General features: G+C 38.7%; 1 protein-coding gene across 3 annotated transcripts in view; it reads left to right on the forward strand.

Annotated features, from left to right (window-relative positions):
• Positions 1-21,420, forward strand: part of PRKN (parkin RBR E3 ubiquitin protein ligase) — an 852,414-nt gene that overhangs the window by 302,063 nt on the left and 528,931 nt on the right. For all 3 annotated transcript variants that reach the window (XM_068405902.1, XM_068405892.1, XM_068405910.1), the window contains exon 4: positions 4,891-5,009. In XM_068405902.1, the coding sequence (XP_068262003.1) occupies positions 4,891-5,009 (119 nt within the window). The remainder of the gene's footprint in view (positions 1-4,890; positions 5,010-21,420) is intronic.

The following is a 21,420-nucleotide window of genomic DNA, read 5'->3' on the forward strand; positions in this document are numbered from 1 at the left end:
CCAGTATAGCCAGGCAGTTGTTCATTAAATGAGTTTTGCTGTGTTGAAACAAGTTATGAGAGGAATTCACTAATGCAAATGTAAATTATTCATTTGGCTGCTAATTTGTCACATGTGATAAAATGAAAGCCTTTTTTTTTTCTGTGTTTCCAAGTCAAATTTATCTGAAGCTTGACATATCAGAGATGGCTTCTTAAAAATTTAGCCTATGATCATGTGCTGAAAAATGCTTTTGGACCTAAAAGAAACTCAGGTTTGTAAGGTCAAGTTGTAAGGTCAACTTTCTGGTGGTATCTTTTTTAGTTAACAGTAAATTACAGGATGACCATGAGCCAGCAGTGTGCCCTTGTGGCCAAGAAGGCCAATGGCATCCTGGGGTGTATTAGAAGGGGTGTTGTTAGCAGGTCGAGAGAGGTTCTGCTCCCCCTCTACTCTGCCCTGGTGAGGCCGCATCTGGAATATTGTGTCCAGTTCTGGGCCCCTCAGTTCAAGGAGGACAGGGAACTGCTAGAGAGAGTCCAGCGCAGAACCACGAAGATGATTAAGGGGGTGGAACATCTCCCTTATGAGGAGAGGCTGAGGGAGCTGGGTCTCTTTAGCTTAGAGAAGAGGAGACTGAGGGGTGACCTCATTAATGTTTATAAATATGTAAAGGGCAAGTGTCATGAGGATGGAGCCAGGCTCTTCTCAGTGACATCCCTTGACAGGACAAGGGGCAATGGGTGCAAGCTGGAACACAGGAGGTTCCACATAAATATGAGGAAAAACTTCTTTACGGTGAGGGTGACCGAACACTGGAAGAGGCTGCCCAGAGAGGTTGTGGAGTCTCCTTCTCTGGAGACATTCAAAACCCGCCTGGACGCGTTCCTGTGTGATATGGTCTAGGCAATCCTGCTCCGGCAGGGGGATTGGACTAGATGATCTTTCGAGGTCCCTTCCAATCCCTAACATTCTGTGATTCTGTGATTCTGTGATTCTGTGAAATTAAAATAAAATACTTGTCAACAAAATGACAGATCCTTGTTGCACCATCTTTAAGGTTAAGACTAATGTAATGGCAGAGACTCAAAGTAAATGGTTTCTTAAAGGACATACTGATGTACCAGCCAGTGTGGGAAAACTAAAAAAGTGTCCAGACCAATGGATGAATCACTGATGGTCAAAAGAGACTATTATGGGACCCTTGCCCCACAAATAAATATTTGGAATACAGACCTGAATATTGAGATTGCTGTGACTTTACCTTCTCAGAAAAGAATAAGTGCAGATACAGCAGATTTGTTTTTTCCCTCAGTCTTCCTCCTCCCACCAATATGTGTAACTGCAAAGAAGACTAGTGGTTGTCATTTATTTATTTATGGCATTAATGCTTGTGTTCAGTATCAGAATCAGCATTTATAAAGGGACTTCCATTTTTTAAACTTGTAATTTGCTGTGTCTGCACATTCTTGCTGAGTGCCAGTATTATAAATTATTAATGGAAAACTTTATGAAAACTTATAGACCATGATTGAATGAGCAAAGACAAGGTTCTAAGGTTGGTGCTGCAGTTTTAGTGATTACTGGCAGGGAGCCATAATTACAATTCTTGTTAATATTGCTACATCAGAGCTGGTGCATAAAGCAGATTTCTTTGTTCCTGTTTCTTTTAGTTCCCCTCTAAAAAGCGATTCAAGGGGATGCAGTCTCAGCCAAGGGCCATGCTAAAATATACAGTGACATTAACAATCAGTAAAGAGTTTAATGCTGGCCATCAGTATTGTACTGTATACTAACTTTTAGCATTTGCCTTTTTAATTCAGTCTTCACTACTCCTGGTGATGCTTTTCAGGACATACAACTAATGATGTAACTGCACTTTGTGAGACTGAGATCAGCACATCTGCATAAAATGGTGAATGGATTGCTGAAATTCTCCATTTACACTTTCCTTCTTAAATCAGAACATTCCTCTTGTCGTGTTGTGCCTTTCCAGCAGCCTTGCTATAGCAGACATTTCAAAAGTTGTCCTAAGTCTCTGAATAGGTCTGTGCTGCTTAACTGCTCCAAGTCATTATTTTATAAATTTGTTTCTTTTGTCTCAAATCTTACATAGGGGATGTGTTTGGGGGTACTTTTTGTATTCATGAAAAAGCAAAAAAAGTGGAAAGTGCTAAGAAAAATGAATTTGAGGTAATGTAGTCTATTTTTGCACCAAGTAAATATCAAGCTAATGCATAAGATTTATCCTCTATAGTAAATCAGCAATATGTCTCATTTTAGGCCTCTCCTATGACTGCTATTTTTTACTGCAGTATTCAGTCATGCTGATTTATGCCATGCTATCCTGTGAATATTTTGCAGAGTATTATCAATAATATAATTTTATCTTTGGGTCCAGATGGAATGAGCTTAGAACTCAAAGCAGGCAGAATGCATGATTCCTGCCTCAAGTAGTTTACTGCTTGAAATAAACTTGGTATAAAATACGAGATACAGACACAAGACATCAGGGAATGGAGGACTGGATTAGGAAAGGCAACAGCCCAATTATCAAAATATTTTATTCTGTAAGGGCTCATATACTCAATAAGATGGTTCTGTTTGACTGGAAGGGTTTCATTAGAGTCATGGCAGGAATCCTCCTGGAGACTAGGACCAAATTAGGACAGTGAGTAGTGGCATCACAGATCTACTCAGGATAATTGCTTCTACATGTGAATACAATCAGCCATCTCATTAGTCTCATTAGACTACCCATATAAGAAATCAGCAATAGGAGAAGTCTGGTGATACCAAAATAGGTAAAGGGCTCTGGTCTCACTTGCTGCACTTGAGACCACGTCATGAATAAGTGGCTGAAATCGTCTTGTTTATTGTGGGCCTCTGTTAGCAATAGCATTCATGCTTACTTAAGTCATGTTGTATTTCCTTTGAATTGTGCTAAAGGTACTGCCCTTTTGTTTTATTGATTGACCTGCTCATCCTGCATAGAGGAACTGCTAAAAGTAAAATTCAATCATTTGCAAGTGTACTCCTCCTTATCTGCGATACTGTAGTTCAGATTTTTGTTGTGGATTCTAGCTTAAATCGAGTCTAATTCAGACATGCCCTCAGTCCTAGGAGGAGCCTCAGGCAAAATATGAGTGAATAGAGATCCAAATGTCCAAAATTTTGTCATATTTAGTTTGGATTCACCTCTCAACATTGTACCATATATTAAATAGTTCAGCATAAGCCTTTTTTTCTTGAGTGAAACTATTTAAATCTCAGAACTGCATTTTAGACTGATTTGAGAAGTGTGCTCTCAACCTTTGGAATTGCACTTATTCATATGACAAGTTTGTATGTGTGTGAATGTATGGATCTGTGTTCATTTCCCACAAAAACTGAATTCAGTTTAAATTCTCTTATGCTTTATCTTCTGCTATGGTGATTAATATTCCCCAGGGAAGCATAATGAAAACACTTGATAGATCAGTTGACTAAAATTAATTTTGGATACATCATGATGTACTCTTATGTAGCTTACATTTCTGAAAACTTAAAAGAGTGTTATAAAATTTCTTCTTTCAGCAGTGTACGTCTTTGAAGACATCTACATACTTTTTCTTAGAAGAAAAAGTTTTCTGCATGACATAGTTCTCTGAAGTTGAGTTTTGGAAACCAGCTGCACATTAATGTTAGGACACCTATGAATAGGTGTAACATGAAACTGATAGGCATTTTCATTGGCAGAACACAGGGTCTGACCCTTATCATGTGAAGGACATGTAAAAATAAAGCTAGTCAGTCATGTTTAGAAATATTATTCTAGATCATATTTACTGTGGTAACATGTTAGGATTCAAATATACATAAAAAGTATGTCGCTGATAAATGTAGGGAGAAGTAGGACAATGGGAAAGAAGACAGTGAAAAACTTTTGATCTCTAAGGGACTGCTATTGATTCTGAAGTTCACCACTGTTAATGGGTCAAATCTCTACAACCATTTCTCTTGATATTGGGACAAACCTGTTAGAAACTTTATTCTGGTCTCAGTTCAACTTCTGATAATAAGTTTGAGTCTCTGAACTTGGAGATGTCTAGTCTAGATTAAAACCACGCTATGAATCTTCCATCATTTTCTAAGGAATAGCAATAGCCATCCTAAAAAGGAGTTTACTCAAAACGGTGATCAGGATTGCATGTGAAATCGAATTCATTAGCATTGCCCCAGGCTTACACAATTCTCTGCATATCATCTTCTGTTCCACAGTTTCACAGAACAGAATGCATTTAATTTCATTTTCCTTGAAAATTTACTTGGCCTAATATCTTGGCAGCAGTTTACAAACTTTGCTAGGTTATATTGCTGCCAGCAAGAATAAAGAAATGGTGGCCAGTCTTCCATGAATAGAACTAAATTTGCTAAAATAAATATTTGTTTTCTTGCTGTGATATCAGTCAAACTAATCTTTTAAACTTCATCCAATGAAATTTTCATGCAATTTCAACTCACTAAAGCTTGCAGGTAGACAAATTTAGACTAGAAGTAAGATGCAAATTAAGGGGAGCTGGGGTAATTAATCTCATACATCACTTGCCAACGATTACAGTTGCTCCTCAGTGGTAAGCTCAAATTCAAGACAGGATGCCTTTTCTAGGAGTTAAGGTGTAGTGCACCTATAACTAGATCAAGAAGCAGGAGTTACTGAAAGGTATTAAGAACTAGGATTGCATGTTAAGGCAAGATAATGTATAGGCAAGATAAGAAGACCACAATGCTGTCTTCAGGCCTTAAAATTAGTCAACCTATTTTTGTTAGTTATCACTTATAAAGTCAAATAGAAACCTTTTATGACAGTTTGTTACTGTTTTTCAGTATACATCAAATGTTTTTGTTCGTTGCTTTTTTTCTTCCGGACAGGTGCAGCTAGTTACAACAGTTTTTATGTGTTTTGCAAAAATTTCTGCCAAGCTGTGAAACCTGGGAAAATGAGGGTCCGCTGCAGTGTGTGTAAGCAAGGAACACTGACGTTGGCAAGGGTAAGCTTGTTTGTTTGTTTGTTTCAAGGTTTTGGAGTATATGGAAATTATATATCTAGTTTTATTTATTTGCATACATGTGGCTATGTATATATGTATTTCTATGTAAATTTTTTCTTGCTGTTTATAACTGAGAAGAGTAATTCAAAGGTTTGTGAAAATTTCACTTACTTATCTCCATTATTTGCAGCACACACAAGGAACACATTGCAGAGTACAGCTTCAATTCTGTAAAGACATTCTTAGCTTTATATTTTAAGGACTAATGATTAACCTGGTACTATGCACAATATGTACAACTACGTGTGTGCTAAAGAGTTGGAATTATGAATGCTTATACAAAGCTTGGAGCAGTTTTTAAGGCCACAGAAAAACCTGAATTCAGTGTCGTTGATTGTGACCATTATGGAATGAGACAAGGAGGGATTAAGTGGCTGTGCAGTTGAGAATATTAATTTCTCCAGCCTAGCTGCCACATGTAAAGTCAAGGAAAAATTATTGTGCCAGTACAAAAAGTTAGTAGGAGAACTGCCAGGCTTGGTTTGCATCCTAAAACAGGAGAGTGTCGTTTGACTTGAATGTGCATTAGCGTGAAGTTTTGGAGGTTTTTTTTGTCTAAGTGCTGCTGAATTTCACTGGTTGTGCTACTGGGGAATGAGTCCTTTCTCGTAAATCACAGTGTTTGTCAATCAGGTTTGTTTTGTTAGAGGCTTAGGTTTTGCAGCAGACTGAGCCTTACCATGCTCTAGATTTTGGGGGGCTTTCTGTGGTATTCGGCACATATTTAAGTGTTGTTTAAAATTGTCTTTCGCTGTGGTTTAAAGTGGTTAATTTCAGCTTCACGTTCTTGATGCAGCCCAGTACTTTGATGTCTTTACACGTAATAGCACAGTGAGACTCTTTTAAAACCCAGCTCCTATATTCTTATTGAAAAGAATAAACCATAGCAATGGTTATATGCATCTAATTCAAAAAGCTACAAGAACAAACCCCCTGAATCTGTGTGTGCTAATCGTGAATTACGTGATTATCTCTGATTTATTTCAGAGGCTTAGAAGTGTTGCATTGTGGTGTTCTGAATGAACACATAAGGGGATTTGTTTTCTCCCAAAAGCTGCATTTAAATATTGGTGATTAGTATAGGCTTGAATCACGTATAAATCAAGGTACAGGAGAAGTTGCCATTAATGTACATTTCCAATGGCGTAATATTCAGTACGGATAAAAACACAGATGACATTGTATTCAGCTTGGGAGACAATAAAGAGGTATTTTTTGAAGTTTCCAAAATGCAGAATACTATTTAGTAGATACTGTAAAACCTGAAAAGTTTGGATATTTATTTAAGTCTACTAAATACAAGGAACATAACGATTCCAAACCAAACAGCACAGGTGTGAAAGTCATCATTTCCAAAAGTGAGCATGCTGAAGGAAGGCAGTGAGTCTAGCAAAGGACACACGTTGCACGCTGTCAGTGCAATACATAAGGCTCAAACTCATCTAGTGGTACCAGCAATGTCTTTCAGCATCTCTTTTATTGAGATGAAAGTGAATGGACTTTAGTAAAGCCTTTGACACAGTCTCCCACAGAATTCTCCTGGAGAAACTGGCTGCTCATTGCTTGGATGGGCGTACACTTCGGTGGGTAAAAAACTGTCTGAATGGCCGGGTCCAAAGAGTTGTGGTGAGTGGAGCTAAATCCAGTTGGCAGCTTGTCACAAGTGGTGTTCCCCGGGGGTCAGTGTTGGGACCATTCTCTTTGATACCTTTATCAATGATCTGGACGAGAGGATCGAGTGCACCCTCAGTAAGTTTGCAGATGACACTAAGTAGGGCGGGAGTGTTGATCTGCTTGAGGGTAGGAAGGCTCTGCAGAGGGATCTCGACAGCCTGGAGCAATGGGCTGAGGCCAACTGTATGAGATTCAACAAGGTTAAGTGTTGGGTCCTGCACTTGGGGCACAACAACCGCATGCATCCCTATAGACATGGAGAAGAGTGGCTGGAAAGCTGCCTGGTGGAAAAGGACCTGGGGGTGTTGGTCGATGGCCGGCTGAATATGAGCCAGCAGTGTGCCCAGGTGGCTAAGACCGACAGCATCCTGCCTTTTATCAGAAATAGTGTGGCCAGCAGGGCAAGGGAAGTGATTGTCCCCCTGTACTTGGCACTGGTGAGGCCGCACCTTGAATACTGTGTTCAGCTTTGGGCACCTCACTGCAAGAAAGACATTGAGGTGCTGGAGAGAGTCCAAAGAAGGGCAACGAAGCTGGTGAAGGGTCTAGAGCACAAGTCTTATGAGGAGTGGCTGAGGGAACTGGGGGTTGTTTAGCCTAGAGAAAAGGAGGCTCAGGGGAGATCTTATTGCTGTCTACAACTACCTGAAAGGAGGTTGTAGCGAGGAGGATGTTGGTCTCTTCTCCCAGGTAACAAGTGATAGAATGAGAGGAAATGGTCTCAAGTTGCACCAGGGGAGATTTAGATTGGATATTAGGAAAAGTCTCTTCATGGAAAGGGTTATCAAGCATTGGAACAGGCTGCCCAGGGAGGTGGTTGAGTCACCATCCCTGGAGGTATTTAAAAGATGAGTAGATGTGGTGCTTAGGGATATTGTTTAGTGGTTGCCTTGGTAGTGTTAGGTTAATGGTTGGACTCGATCTTAAAGGTCCTTTCCAACCAAGGCAATTCTGTGATTCTGTTTCTGTGAATACCTGTGTAAAACCCACACAAAGCTTTGGGCAGCCTTAACTTACTCTCTATGCTAATCCTTTTCCTACCTAAGCCACAAATGACCAACCTAATTAAATTGAGCTTCTTTTTTTTCATGGTGTGTTGACTGACATTTTAAAATATTACCTATTAATTTAAACAGTCTTATTCAAAAACCTTATTTAACTGTCATGCCTATTTGCATAACATTATTTTAATGTATGATACCCAGAATAAATTTATGATACTATATTTCTATGAAATTAAAGAGCCCACTGTTTTTATTTTTACCAAAGACATCCATCTAAATATTAAATTTGTAATTTTCCAGATGACACTTAGGTTGGCGTTTTATGAACATTTCATAACCTAATGCTTTCTGGGACATATATACCAGATTGATTTAATTAAAAGAAAACATCAGTCACTGCAGAAGTATCACCGCTCCCTAGTTTCTCTAATTAATCAAGCACAAAAGCATGTCTGGAAAGATTGGAGTGTGGGAGTCATATGTAGACCACCTACAAGCCTGCTAGCAACTTTCTTCAAATAGCTTGAAAATTTTAGTCATTAGTTTCACACTGTTTTATCCCTTTTGTTGCTTTTAAGCTTTTAAAGATATTTGTCTCATGTACGTAAAATGCTGCAGTTTGTTTCATTAGCCATGATTCAGATAATTATGGTATTCCACTTTCCAGAAAAAAAAGAAAAACACAAGAAAACCTGACTAAAGTAGTCACATTTACAGTTCTTTTTTTGGAGCCGTGGCAGTGTTAACACTCACAGTGTTTACTCAATAATGAAAAGGAAAATGCCTATCTTCAAATGGAAGGCCTGATTCTGCAAACTGGTATACACCAAGCCATACACGTGAAGCACACTTTTTCAATGTAACTGACTCTCTGATGTCCTCCTGGTGTAGCAGACAGTAGCATTTGATTTGGTATCTGTTTGTCATAACACAGAATTTAACCAGGGTAAGAATCTGCACTGAAGTGTGGTAAATTGACTTTAGGTCTTCATACTCAGCCACAGGTGCTATGGTGAGGCCATTTCTGCTGCAGGGCAGGGACTCGTGACTCATTACTATTTGGTAATTCTTCACATTCTGTCCTTGGTAGTACTGGTTGAGTTTTTGGTATATCCTCTAGTACAAGCATCAAAGGAGTTTTGCATATCTTCTATAGTTTTCAAGTGTTCCTTATAGCTCACATCATTATTTCAGATCTTTACAGACATGGGGAGTTATATTCGGATCTGATTTAACTCCCTGCAGCTGAGGTGAGATGTAGCTTCTGGCACTGGCAGTGCATCCAGGTTTTATTCAGCGGCTGGTGCATACAATCCTGTTGCTGTCCCTGCCCTCCACTCTCCAGAGGAGCCTCCTGAGTTCACAGGTTTTGTTAAACCATCTCTACCACAGAACTACTCTTTCATCAGGTGTTGTACTAGGGATATGCTTTCATCTGTTGCTTTTCATCTTAAAACTAACAAAGAAATGGACATTTGCTGATTTTTGTTTCTCTGGCACCATGAAAACCTTGTCATTGAGGTAGCTTGTCAGTGTAGGCTGTGTGGTACATTACAGTTCTGCAAGGGAAAAGCACTAGTGTCTTTCCAGTGCCTTCCAGTGACTGAAAAATAACAGGTCAGAGATAGTTTAAGTGGTCTTCCTAATAGATGATAGTGTAGTATTTTGAATTTGATACTTTCATATTTCCTAGGAAGAGAAAGATTCTTTAGTACAGTCATTTTCTTCAAGTTCTTACTTCCTAACTCCAGTTTAATAGAGTTATTTAAGTAGGGTGTTTTCTTTTTAATGAATATAAACTTTGCAGAGATTTTCACTAATATAAAATAAAAAGGCAGTTTACTTTTTATCTTCTTTTTTTTTTTGTATATCATTGTGCAACTCCATTCCACAGTGCACTACCTTTCACCACTGCTCATTTCACAGAATGAGAGAATCCTAGAATCAATCACGTTGGAAGAGACCTCTGGGATCATCAAGTCCAACCATTGCCCTGACACCACCATGTCAACTAGACCATGGCACTAAGTGCCATGTCCAGTCTTTTCTTAAACACATCCAGAGATGGTGACTCCACCACCTCCCTGAGCAGCCCATTCCAATGTCTAATGACCCTTTCTGTGAAGAAATTCTTCCTAATGTCCAACCTGAACCTCCTCTGTCAAAGCTTGAGGCAATGTCCTCTTGTCCTGTCAAGATCTATTTCAGATCACATATTTTTCCTGGAATTCATTGCTTGTATCCTGGCTCAGTGACAGAGAAAGAAAGGAGTACTGCTCACTGCATGGGACCAAGGCTGACTGAAAGAGAAAGGGACAAGTAGCACCTCTGCAATTATCTAGCCCTTACCACGGCTGAGTCAGCTTCTCCCCAGTGCTGGTTACCACTGCTGGTGTAATATTGCAAGCAGGTTACAAAAAATCAAATTGTCCTTTGAAACTAAATTGCAAAATAAACTCCACCCAGTGGAGTGCAATGTGATAAAGTGTGATCTCATTCACAGGCTGGGGAGATACTAAAATGTGATTGCATTTTTGAGACTGGATGATGTAAGTATTTGTCTCTCCAAAATTACATGTTTGCTGTGAGGATAAAATGTTTTTGATACATCTTAGCTAACACATGACAAACACTGTGTGTTAAAATACTTCTATTGAATACTGTGTATAGGAAAGTTACCATTGTAATGAATGCTCCTTGGTCAAACTAACAAATGTGAAGTAACCATTTATTGTTGGTTTCCTGCTCATGAATGTTAGTACAAAAAATAGCTTAATTTCCCTGAATTTGGCCGACAAAAGTAGCACTTACAGGAAATTATGTGTATTCAGTGTATGTGCTTCTTTCTACATAAATAATGAAGAATATCTCAATTCTGACATCTAAATTACCACCACTGGGCACTGATGCTAATGCTGTTTTGAGAAGACCAGTGCAGGAAAAAAAGAGCTCTTGGAACTCTTTTTTTCCAGGGTTTCCACAGATTCAGGAAATCCTTCTGCGTTAGTTATATTAATTCAGCATACTTAATCATAAGCCTAATTTTTTTTCTAGTGAACCAGTGATTTTTGAGAGTGAGGGAACATCTTAAGATACAGATATGTTATTCTGTTGTGTAGCCCGAGCCCAGCTGTGCCAGGATGCCAGAGAGAAATCAGGCATATTCTGATCCTCTCCCTACCTGCTACGCAGGCAAATGTACTCTTTTGTGCACTTGTTTCTCTCGTGACCTGATCTGATGGTGACAGGCCTGCTGAATGTGAACTGCTGAGTACTTAGTGCAGGACTGCATGATGCAATGCGAACCGCATGAAGTTCAACAAGGTCAAGTGCATCGTCCTGCATGTGGGTCGGGGCAATCCCAAGCACAAATACAGGCTGGGCGGAGAATGGACTGAGAGCAGCCCTGAGGAGAAGGACTTGGGGGTGATGGTTGATGAGAAGCTCAACAGGAGCTGTCAGTGTGCGCTTGCAGCCCAGAAGGCCAACCGCATCCTGGGCTGCATCAAAAACACCATGGCCAGCAGGTCAAGGGATGTGATTCTGCTCCTCTACTCCGCTTTCGTGAGACCCCACCTGGAGTACTATGTTCAGCTCTGGGGCCCCCAACATAAGAAGGACATGGAGCTGTTGGAACAAGTCCAGAGGAGGGCCATGAACATGATCAGAGGGCTGGAGCACCTCTCCTATGGAGAGAGGCTGAGAGAGTTGGGCTTGTTCAGCCTGGAGAAGAGAAGGCTCCAGGGAGACCTTCTAGCAGTCTTCCAGTACCTGAAGGGGGCCTACAGGAAAGCTGGAGAGGGGCTTTTTACAAGGGCAAGTAGTGATAGGGTGAGGGGGAATGGCTTTAAACTGAAAGAGGGTAGATTTAGATTATATTTTAGGAAGAAATTCTTGACTGTGAGGGTGGTGAGACACTGGAACAAGTTACCCAGAGAAGTTGTGGCTGCCCCCTCCTTTGCAGTGTTTAAGGCCAGATTGGATGGGGCTTTGAGCAACCTGGTCTAGTGGAAAGGTGTCCCTGCCTGTGGCAGGGGTGTTGGAAGTTAGATGATCTTTAAGGTCCCTTCCAACCCAAACCATTCTATGATTCTGTGATTCTAAGTCCTGTCTCCTAGTAGTGTTTGCAGTTAGTGCCCAATTCCATGCTAAAGTAGATACAAAACCTCTATCTGTCTTATCCATTAGATAGCTTGAGCAGTTTCCAATAACAAAATCTGTCTCAGAAAGGGATATTTTTCCATCATAGCAAAGGGGAATCTGATCTGATTGTTCTTATCAAGGAGGACAATATTTTTAGTATTTTTACTGTAGTTCCACAGGTGCCATCCTCATAAGGAATTTGTGTCTTCTGGTCTTTATTGCTCTGCTGTTGCTTGCAGTGACTTGGTGCAGGGCATCAGCATTAAATAAATTTAGTGCTGAGCTGACCCAGAATCCAGAATTACTGGTGGAACTTTCCTAAGAACAATCATGTGGGGTGTGCAGGTCTGATTCTGCCATTGCTCAGCCAGTGTCTTCATTACTTTTTGTAATATGAATATCAGAAGAAAAAAAATGTCTATATTTCTACATTGGAAAGTCTGTTTTCTTTGATGATGTGTTAGATTCTTCCAAATCCAGCTGCACCCTGGGGAGGCTGATCCAACAAATGTTCCTGGAGCCTGTTTAAGATACTGTGGCACTTATTATAGGAGTAAGAAAGCTCGACATCAGGTGACTGCAAAATTATTTTATAATCATTTTATTCTTTCTTCTTCACTTCTTTCTTTGGCTCTGAGTCTCACTTCACACTGAACCCCTTAAAGGACAGCCTCACTCTTGCACCTGCCTTACATAGTGACCCTGCCATTGAGGCTGGCCTCCGAAGTGCTAAGCTCCATCTGAAGAGCACAATTGGGAGGATTCAGAAGACTTGGTATAGCTTTATTCAGTCTTTTGGCTACCTCTTTCATTTCTTTTTCCAGTATCCCTTAAGGCAAATTTCACTACATTGGACATTAGTTGCTTAATTTATGTATATACAGTAAATGAAAACAAATGCGTACTTGATTTCTGAAGAAAATTATTCCATCCATTCCAAAAGACAGGAACAGCAATTTTTTGATGCAAAATAAACTTTGCAAAGGAACCAGTTTTGCCTCTGTGTTGAAAAAATAACACATAGGTTTTTCTTTCATTTTAATGGGATAAGAAAGTATATTTTAACTTCTAATTCCATTAGAAGCTCTGAGATACCTATGCATGATTTATAATATTTATTGCACTATGTGTTTTCAGAGAGATTACATGTTGTAAAGTATCTTAAAAGCTGGGGAAAAAATGGCAATTATTGGAGAGAGGGAAAATTACTTCGGTGTTCTGTACCACTTCAAGTCACGCTGTGAAATAAAAGTGCCCTTTAATGTGGAGTCTGAAGTGGGTTTCTCCAGCCTGTGTGACAACAGTCAGAAATGAAAAGGAAAACAGTTACCCAATTTACTTTCAGATTAGACTTTTGCATGAGTCTCTGAATCAAATGTCTTATGAACCCTTTTTGCCAGAAAAGATAGACGTGTGCCTAGGAATGTAGATGGTGTTCAGTGTATCCTATCCTCGCAGTTGTCATGATATCGCAGAAGCACGGGCTCACAGACTGGTTGAGGTTGGACGGGAGCTCTGGAGGTCATCTGGTCCAACTGCCCTGCTCAAGCAGGGCTATTTGGAGCTCATTACCAAGGACCATGTCCTTTTGAATATCTCCAAGGATGGAGGCTCTGCAGCATCTCTGGGCAGCCTGTGCCAGTGCTGTCACCCTCACAGTAAAAAGGTTTCTTCTTATGTTCAGACAGCACCTGCTGTGTTTTGGTTTGTGCTCATTTCCTCTGGTCCTGTCACTGGACACCTCTGAAAAAGCCTGGCTCTGTCTTCTTTACTTCCTCCCTTCAGATATTTATACACAGTGGTGAGATCACCCCTAATGTATGCCTGGGACTGGCAAAAAATACCGTGCTCAGAATAACACTTGTTTTGCCCAAAATATTCATTGTATTTGCATTGCTTTTGTGTAACAGTGCACATTCTCTGAATTGTAATCAAGGATCCTTTGATAAATAGATCCTGTATTTCATAACTCCTGCTTCTCCTGAAATCCTTAGAAATTTGGAGCACTTACCATTGGGTGACATAGGATCATGTGTACATATAGATCAGATGGTGCACTTTAGCTGTTTCATTCTTTTATAGGTGTTGTACTATTTCTGTTTGTGGTTTTTCTATCTTTTTGTTTAGATGTATATACCTTTTGGGAAAAAAAAAAAGGAAGTACCAAGAGATGTGATAAGTAAGCCTTATTCAGCTTTAGTTTGGGCTGTTCTTGGTGGCAGAAATGTAACCGGAGAGGGGCTGCTCTTTCCCTCAGCTGGCATATACATAGATAATATGACCGCAAAAGGGTGTTACATTGGCCAGGGAAATTAAAACTTTGCTTATCTTTAGGTTACATCTTTTGGCATATTGATTGTTGGCAGCTGTCATTGTCGTAACAATATGTAAAGACAGCCTTCTCTCCATGCAGTAACTCCTCCCCTCACAAAGAAAAACCCTCTCTAATATTTCTTAGCCTTTTATCTTGGAAGGAGATACAATAAATGTTCATCAGCATTTTAAACATAAGAGCCATATCTACTCTGTTGACATCTGCATGTGTAGGTAAATCCGTCTTGGTCTCCCCTTCCCATATTTGTATCTCTCTGTATCTTTTGGATCCCTTTTTCTACTCAGTTAAGACCATAATGTGCTGTGGATGTCTTGCTGGAATATATTACAGTACAAACAAATCTTGGACTGTGACAGTGGGGTTTTTTTTAATATGGCAGCTGCCACTGAGATTCAAATGTCCCAGTGCATAACTCTCCTAATTTGCTTTCTTTATTAAAGTACAGCCAAACTTCTGTCTTCCCAGTATTATTCCTTAGATATGTGTGAGTACAGAGAGATCAGGCTCGCACTACATTATTTCAACTTTTTTCGTAATGATGAATATTAAACAATTATAAAGGGTCAGTAATTTTTTCCTAATTTTAAGATGCTGGAATATCCAATGCACCAGCTTGCTCAAGTGGAAAAAATAACTATATTTGCTTGAGGTATTGTAGTAGCAGAAGTAGCAAATGCCAAACTATTTTCTTAAATGTGTACCTTCATCTCTGTTAAGAAGCTGATGTAATTTCTAGATTATTACTATTATAATATTTTGATATTATTTACTGATAATTAAGGTGATTAATTAAAACCAGATTAAAGTAACTGTTTACCTCTAAAGGAACTATAAACAGGTCTCTGTTCTACCTCGGTGTGGAAGAAATCCCTCCAAGTCTGTAGATTTTTGCCTCATGTCTGAGGTTGGGTTTTTTTTCTGGTTTTAAACTGAATTAGGTAATAAAAAAGGTTTAGGGTACTTAAACGTGATGTGAGTAAAAACTCAGACTTCTGTAACTAAAAAATGGGCTAATTTTAAGTTATATTGATTAGACTTATTTGGATAGGGTTGACATCTAAAGGTATTAAGGTCAAACTCGTTAAACCTTTCCTCAGAGCTTCATTAGTATAAAACGTCTTTAACATGATGCAACCACAACCATGGTAGTTATATTGATTTAACTTTCTTGGTAGAGGTATAGGGTGTTCTAATGAAGGTTTCCCCCCTCTTCACAGGGAAGTTTTCCTAATGTATAAATAGGTCCTTAGGGACATGTGGTGTTGACCAGTTAGTAATCCACAGATAGATTGTTAGTGTTCATTTAAGTTTTTCTGCTGTAAGCATCTGGACAAAACAAGGCACCCTTGGTTCCCTGTAGTAATTGCCATATGTTTAAAGCTTGCTCCTTCTGTGGAAAAAAAGCCATTTGAGTTCAGTGGTGTATCTTGAATATAGAAAAGTTTTATGTTTGTTTTGGGTTTTTTTTTTTGATAGGTAGCAAATGCTTCTGTGTTAAGAACTTCATTATATTAGGAGTGGGTTGGTGTTTTTCTGTTTTTAACTATACAAATATAAATTTAACATTGAACTCTGTAGCTTTTCTAGACTTTATTTGGAGAACCTGTTCTTTGGCAGGAACTCTGAACATGGATTTATTGTTATGTAAGACTTAATGGTTTAACTGCTTTTGTTAAAAGCAGAAATAAAATTGTGGGGGCTCTGTGATAAGTACAAGACATATTTGGGAAGTGACTTGCAGAGAAACATTCTAGCAGTCTAATGATGTAAAAATCTCAATTTAACTGAAATAGTATGCTTTTGTCAAGACAATACACATGGACTTTTCAGACAAGGGAAAGTACTGTGGCTGGGAAGGAGGAGATTTTTAACTTTTTAGGCAAAGCAATATCCTTCCTAGAGCGGGTACAACTACCTCACAACTCTATAAATTCGTAGAATCATAGAATCGTTTTGGTTGGAAAAGACCTTTAAGATCATCAAGTCCAACCACTAACCTAGCACTGCCAAGTCCACCACTAAACCATGTCCCTAAGCACCACATCTACACGTTTTTGAAATATCTCCAGGAATGGTGACTCTACCACTTACCTGGGCAGCCCGTTCCCAATTCAGACAGTTACAAATGAGAACAATCTCTCCTGGTATAAGCATTTTTTTAAAATACATGTACAACTGCAGCCATCATAGGATTGCTGTATTGTTAGAATGATGTTAAAATGGCATAGTTAAAGCGGCATGAATTTTGGACATGGACACACAGCGTGAATTCATGAAGTTTTTCGAGCAAGAAGTGGTTGAATATATTGGTCTTCATAAAATATCTGCTAGCATTAGATTTTAAAAAAGAAATCTCTCCATGGAGAGACTTCCATTAAAAGAAAATTTCAGGCTATGTCTCCTAAGACAATCAGAGAACAAACAGTACTGAGAGCTGAGATCTCTGTTTTTACACCAAAAGCTATTCAGCCAGAAACACTGAATACCTGAATCTAAGCCCTATGTTGTTTGTGTATACTGGCATTTAAACTTACTGTTCTGGGAGGAAGATAAAGATGATACTAACTGCAACTATAAAGACATTTCCTAGCCTGTCTTGAAATTCCTGACACTGATGGTAAGTTTAGGGATTTTAGACCTTACAATAATAGGCTTGCTTAAGCTTTAACCAGTACCCTGTGTTCAGACTGTGCCTTAATATTTTTACCAATAGTTAAAAGTATAGATTCCTGAACAGTGGCTCCTAAACTGTGATATCTGTACCACTAACCTCATACAAGCATTAACTGTTCTTCTTGCTGTCTCCACTCATGGTGGTACTTGAGCAAACTAAGTTTGGGTACCCTTGCCAAGGGCAGTCTGTCTTTCGAGTTAAGATAGGTGTGCACACTGTCATAATAGATGAGCTAACAGGTTATCAGTGATATTTTTACTTAGATTTGATCTGCATATGCTCATCAGCTGTTTATGATCTGATGGTGGAAGCATTTTGCAATTGTTTTGAATTTGTCTGTACATCCCCAAGTTCTAGATTTTATTGCTTTTTTATTTTGAATTCAGGCTGTATTCATTAGAATCAGTATGTTCTGCATGTCCGTATTTCCATAAGCACCACTCGTGGTGTCAGAAAAGTCAGTTCAGCTTGGCAGAAGTTACCTGTTTCAGAGTAAGGCACTACATTTTAGCCAATGCCTCAGGTTCCTGTAAAGAGCACCAAGGGATGTTTTAATGATGCTTAAGAGTGGAAGAATAATTTTGTTTGTATATTCAGTCTCTTCTGGATCCGTAGATATATCTGCTTTAGCTCAGATACAAAACTTCCAAGCCTCTTCTAAATGGGGTTAGGAATAATACAATTCTGTCAAAAACAATCACCAAATTGAAAGACTGTCTGGTTACCTGCATGAGTCTTTGAGCCTCTTGGAGCTTTCTGTCAGCGTCAAGTCACCAGATTAAGCCTCTGCTTGAAGTGTGACAGTACTTTTGGTGAGAGGTAAAATGGATTTATAATAGTGGTCACGTGCCATCAGAAGGAACAGTCTATGCGTCTCTTGCCTTATAGGATATAAATCAGTTCAGTCAATTGTAAGATGACAATTTGAGGGTTGTTTTTATTCTGGGCTAATAGGAAAGGATATTTAAATGCTCTGTGGTTTTGTACAGTATTAAAAACCCTTAAAAAGAAAAACAAACAAAAGCCAAAATATCAACTCATGTAAGCAAATGTGCTTCCATTGTGCAATAGCTATATTTTATCTATCTTCTAGAATTTCACTTTTTTACTTGTATTTTAAGCAACATATTTATTATGTGGTGTCATACATGGGTCTTTTCGTATAAGACAATGTCAGAAAATCCCATCAATTATTGATGGTGATGTACAGGATTATGTATTGAGGATGGATTTTAAAAATAAACTAATGTTGCCTCACTCTCAGGCTTTTGGAACAGTGTCAAGAGACTTTTTTTCATGTTTCTCTTAATTTGCCTGCGGGTCTTAACCTCATGATAATAATTCCTTAACGTGCATTCATAATTATTCAGTTGATGTTATACTGTGTTAGACCTGGTTTCACCCTATCCCTGTGGCTAACCCAATTAAGAGGAATGCAGGACAAGGCTGTTCAGGTTCTAAGCTGTGATCAGAAATGGGAGCCAGCAGGTCGCCTCTTTGATTCTGCTGTCACCTTCTGCCTCAATGCTGCAGTTTCGTTAATGTGAAAAGCTGTTTCCTGAAATTCAGGCTCAGTGATGAAGGCTAAGATTGCTGACTTTGGCATTTTGGCAAAACAGTACTTTAAAGAGGAAATTAGAATTCATAGGCTTTATTTACTTCAACTAGAATGAAATAGCTAGATTAAGGTTCTTTTGACCTCTAAATCTACAAGTTGTGTAGTTTTATTTAAAATATTTGTACTCTGCTAGAAAACTTTTCTTTCAGTTTGACTCTTAAGTTTCTCTTCTGCTTTTACTTCTTTCTAGCATATCTCAATTTGTAAATTCCATTAAGAGAACTGACATTTTGTAGCTTTCTTATTTAAAATATAACTGATATACTTGAATCTTAAGTTTGTGCAGTGAGCAGAATCTTCCTGTATACTTCAGGGAGGCCACATAGTTAGCTACAATCCATTTTTCTGTGTATTCTCTGATAAAATGAATTAGGGAGCCTGAGTGTTTGTGTCTATCTTAGGTGAGAAGGGGAGGGAGGAGATAGGAGGCTGAAAAATAAATAGTTTACTTTTTGCCTGTACGGATATTCATTTCGTGCTGGCTGACTATGTTTCTGCTTGAACACTAACACATCACAAGAAAATGAAGGTAAAATTGGGTATGGTCCTGTTATATTCCGATAAAATCATGACTATTCTTTCCTAATGCTAAATTTGTTGAATGCCAGTTCGTCCATAACTATAATAAAACCAGCTAATGCATAAATGAATTCTGGCAATTTTAAATAAAATTTTAAAACATGGTATGACAGGGAAGAATGCTAAGAGGTAACCAAGTGTGTAAACACTAAATGAAGGATTATCCTTTATTGCGAAAAATCCATTCCAGCGAGAAATTGAATTGGGGGCTTCTCTCAAAAAAGAAGGGCTACTGTAGCTAGTGAGCCAAGTCCGTGCCTGATTTTATTCCCTTTACAGTAATAGGGCTATGAGAGACCATAAACAATATACAAAAGAGAGTAAATGTAACTGAGTACTCTTTAAAGATTCTCCTCCAAATAGTAAAGTACCGATTATGCCAGACTTCTAAAACTGGATATGATCAAGCATATTAGGAGTGATGCACTTCATTTGTTAGAGCATATTGCATGAGCAGCCTCACCTCTTGTCTGTTTTTTTTATTTACATTGCAGCAAGGATTTTCTGTATAAAGCATGTATGGGTGGTATATGCATAAAACAACTAACACTTATAAAACAGTAGATCTTGTATTTATTACTCTTTCAGCTGAAGAAAGAAGATTAACCTGTTCAGTGAAAACAGCTTGTCCGGAACCTTTTTTTTAGTCAGTATTTTAAGTGACATAGAGGTTAATGATAAAGATAAGATCACAAATCTCCATGCCACTGATACTGACTTTTAATGGGTCCCCGCAATGTGTAACGAGCAATTTCAGAAACTAGACCTGTAAAGTATTAGACTGCAACAATCTTGGCACTAGTTCACTGTAAATAGATGCATTCCTCTTAGAAAAACAATTTGTATTAGACTTATCTGTCTGTATGTACTTTAATTATACATAAATGTTCTCCAATTACACAGTGTGCATACATCCAAAAGCTGCTGGTGAAAGCTAAGACAGTAGATTAACTTCTGGGACAGGGTCTTTTTAATAAGTAGACTCTAAGCTTCCTGTACTGTCAGGCAGTTAAACTGTCTCAGTGTACACAGGGCTCCCCCAAATGCTGTGTCTTATGGAAAAAAAAAAAACAAACAAGTGTTGTAGCAACTGGTATAGGACACAAAGAAGGAGAAAAACATATGGATCTGCTCCTTTTCAAATGCAGATTGTTGAGTCTGGAAGTCTACCGCTTAGTCACTGTGTTCTCCGTTTGTCCATATGGTTGCAAAATCTAGTGGAATGATATAAAAAACCTAGTTCTCCTCCTGGAAACAAAACATAGTAGAATAAAGTGGGAAAAGGAGAGGATTTGTTTTATTCATTCTTGCTGTTATGCAATTTTTATATGTTTTATTTTCAACAGCTTTGATATTTTATGGAATCTATAGCTATCTCTCAGTATCTGACTCAGTTACTGTCTTTGTCCTTGAAATATATAGGATGAAATCTCTAAGCATGCCCCCTAAATTTAAGATGAAATTACGAGGATTTTTCTACCTAGTTCCAGTACTTTTAGAGCTGCACTCCATACACAGCTAAAACTCAGCAGAATGAAACACGTGTATTAACAAGGTATCTCATATTTGTGCAAAAAATGGGAAGCACACAGGTGGGAAAAAGTTATTTTGTGGTCTGTTACAACCTTATGTCAACCTCAACTATGCTGCTGAAATTTTGATGTATTTAGTGATAATCAGTCTCCATATGAAACGAAAAAGGACATGACCATCCATAGCAACTCCTTAGCTATCCTCCTGCACTTTGCAAACAAAACTCAAGAGAGGAGGGGTAATGCAGACACAGATGAGGAGGTTTTGAGAGAAGGGGGTGTTTAGTGTGCCTTTAAAATCTCTTTCAAATGGGGATCTTGAAGGAAGAGGTCTCTCAGTCTGACACCACCAGCACCATGTCTACGTCAGAATAAAACTTCAGCTTGGGAGTATTTGGAGAGAATCATGTCAGGATGGTCTCTTTTGGATAAATATCAACGGGTAAGCAAATTGAATTTAAAAGAGAACTTTACTTGGCTTCAACTATGGTATTTTACAGTTGCAGTCTAGTTTTAGTTTAGTATAAAGTCTTGTAAACAACAAGATCCACGCAGTGCGACTTGTATCTACAGGAAGTCCCACTGGCTAAGGCTCTCCTCAGGCACTGATCTCATTGTGCAATGCTGGGGAACTCTGATACGGAGACACTTACAATCTGCTTGCAGGTATGTTGTAAAATAAACAAGAATATTGTTCTCTTTATTTTAACAGACTATTTTATGTCTATTCATGGTTTGAAAATCACAGTGTTACTGTACACAGGCTCTTTTTATGTATACATAAATATACAG

The sequence above is a fragment of the Nyctibius grandis genome, chromosome 1, assembly GCF_013368605.1.
Source record: "Nyctibius grandis isolate bNycGra1 chromosome 1, bNycGra1.pri, whole genome shotgun sequence".
Taxonomy (NCBI): Eukaryota; Metazoa; Chordata; class Aves; order Nyctibiiformes; family Nyctibiidae; genus Nyctibius; species Nyctibius grandis.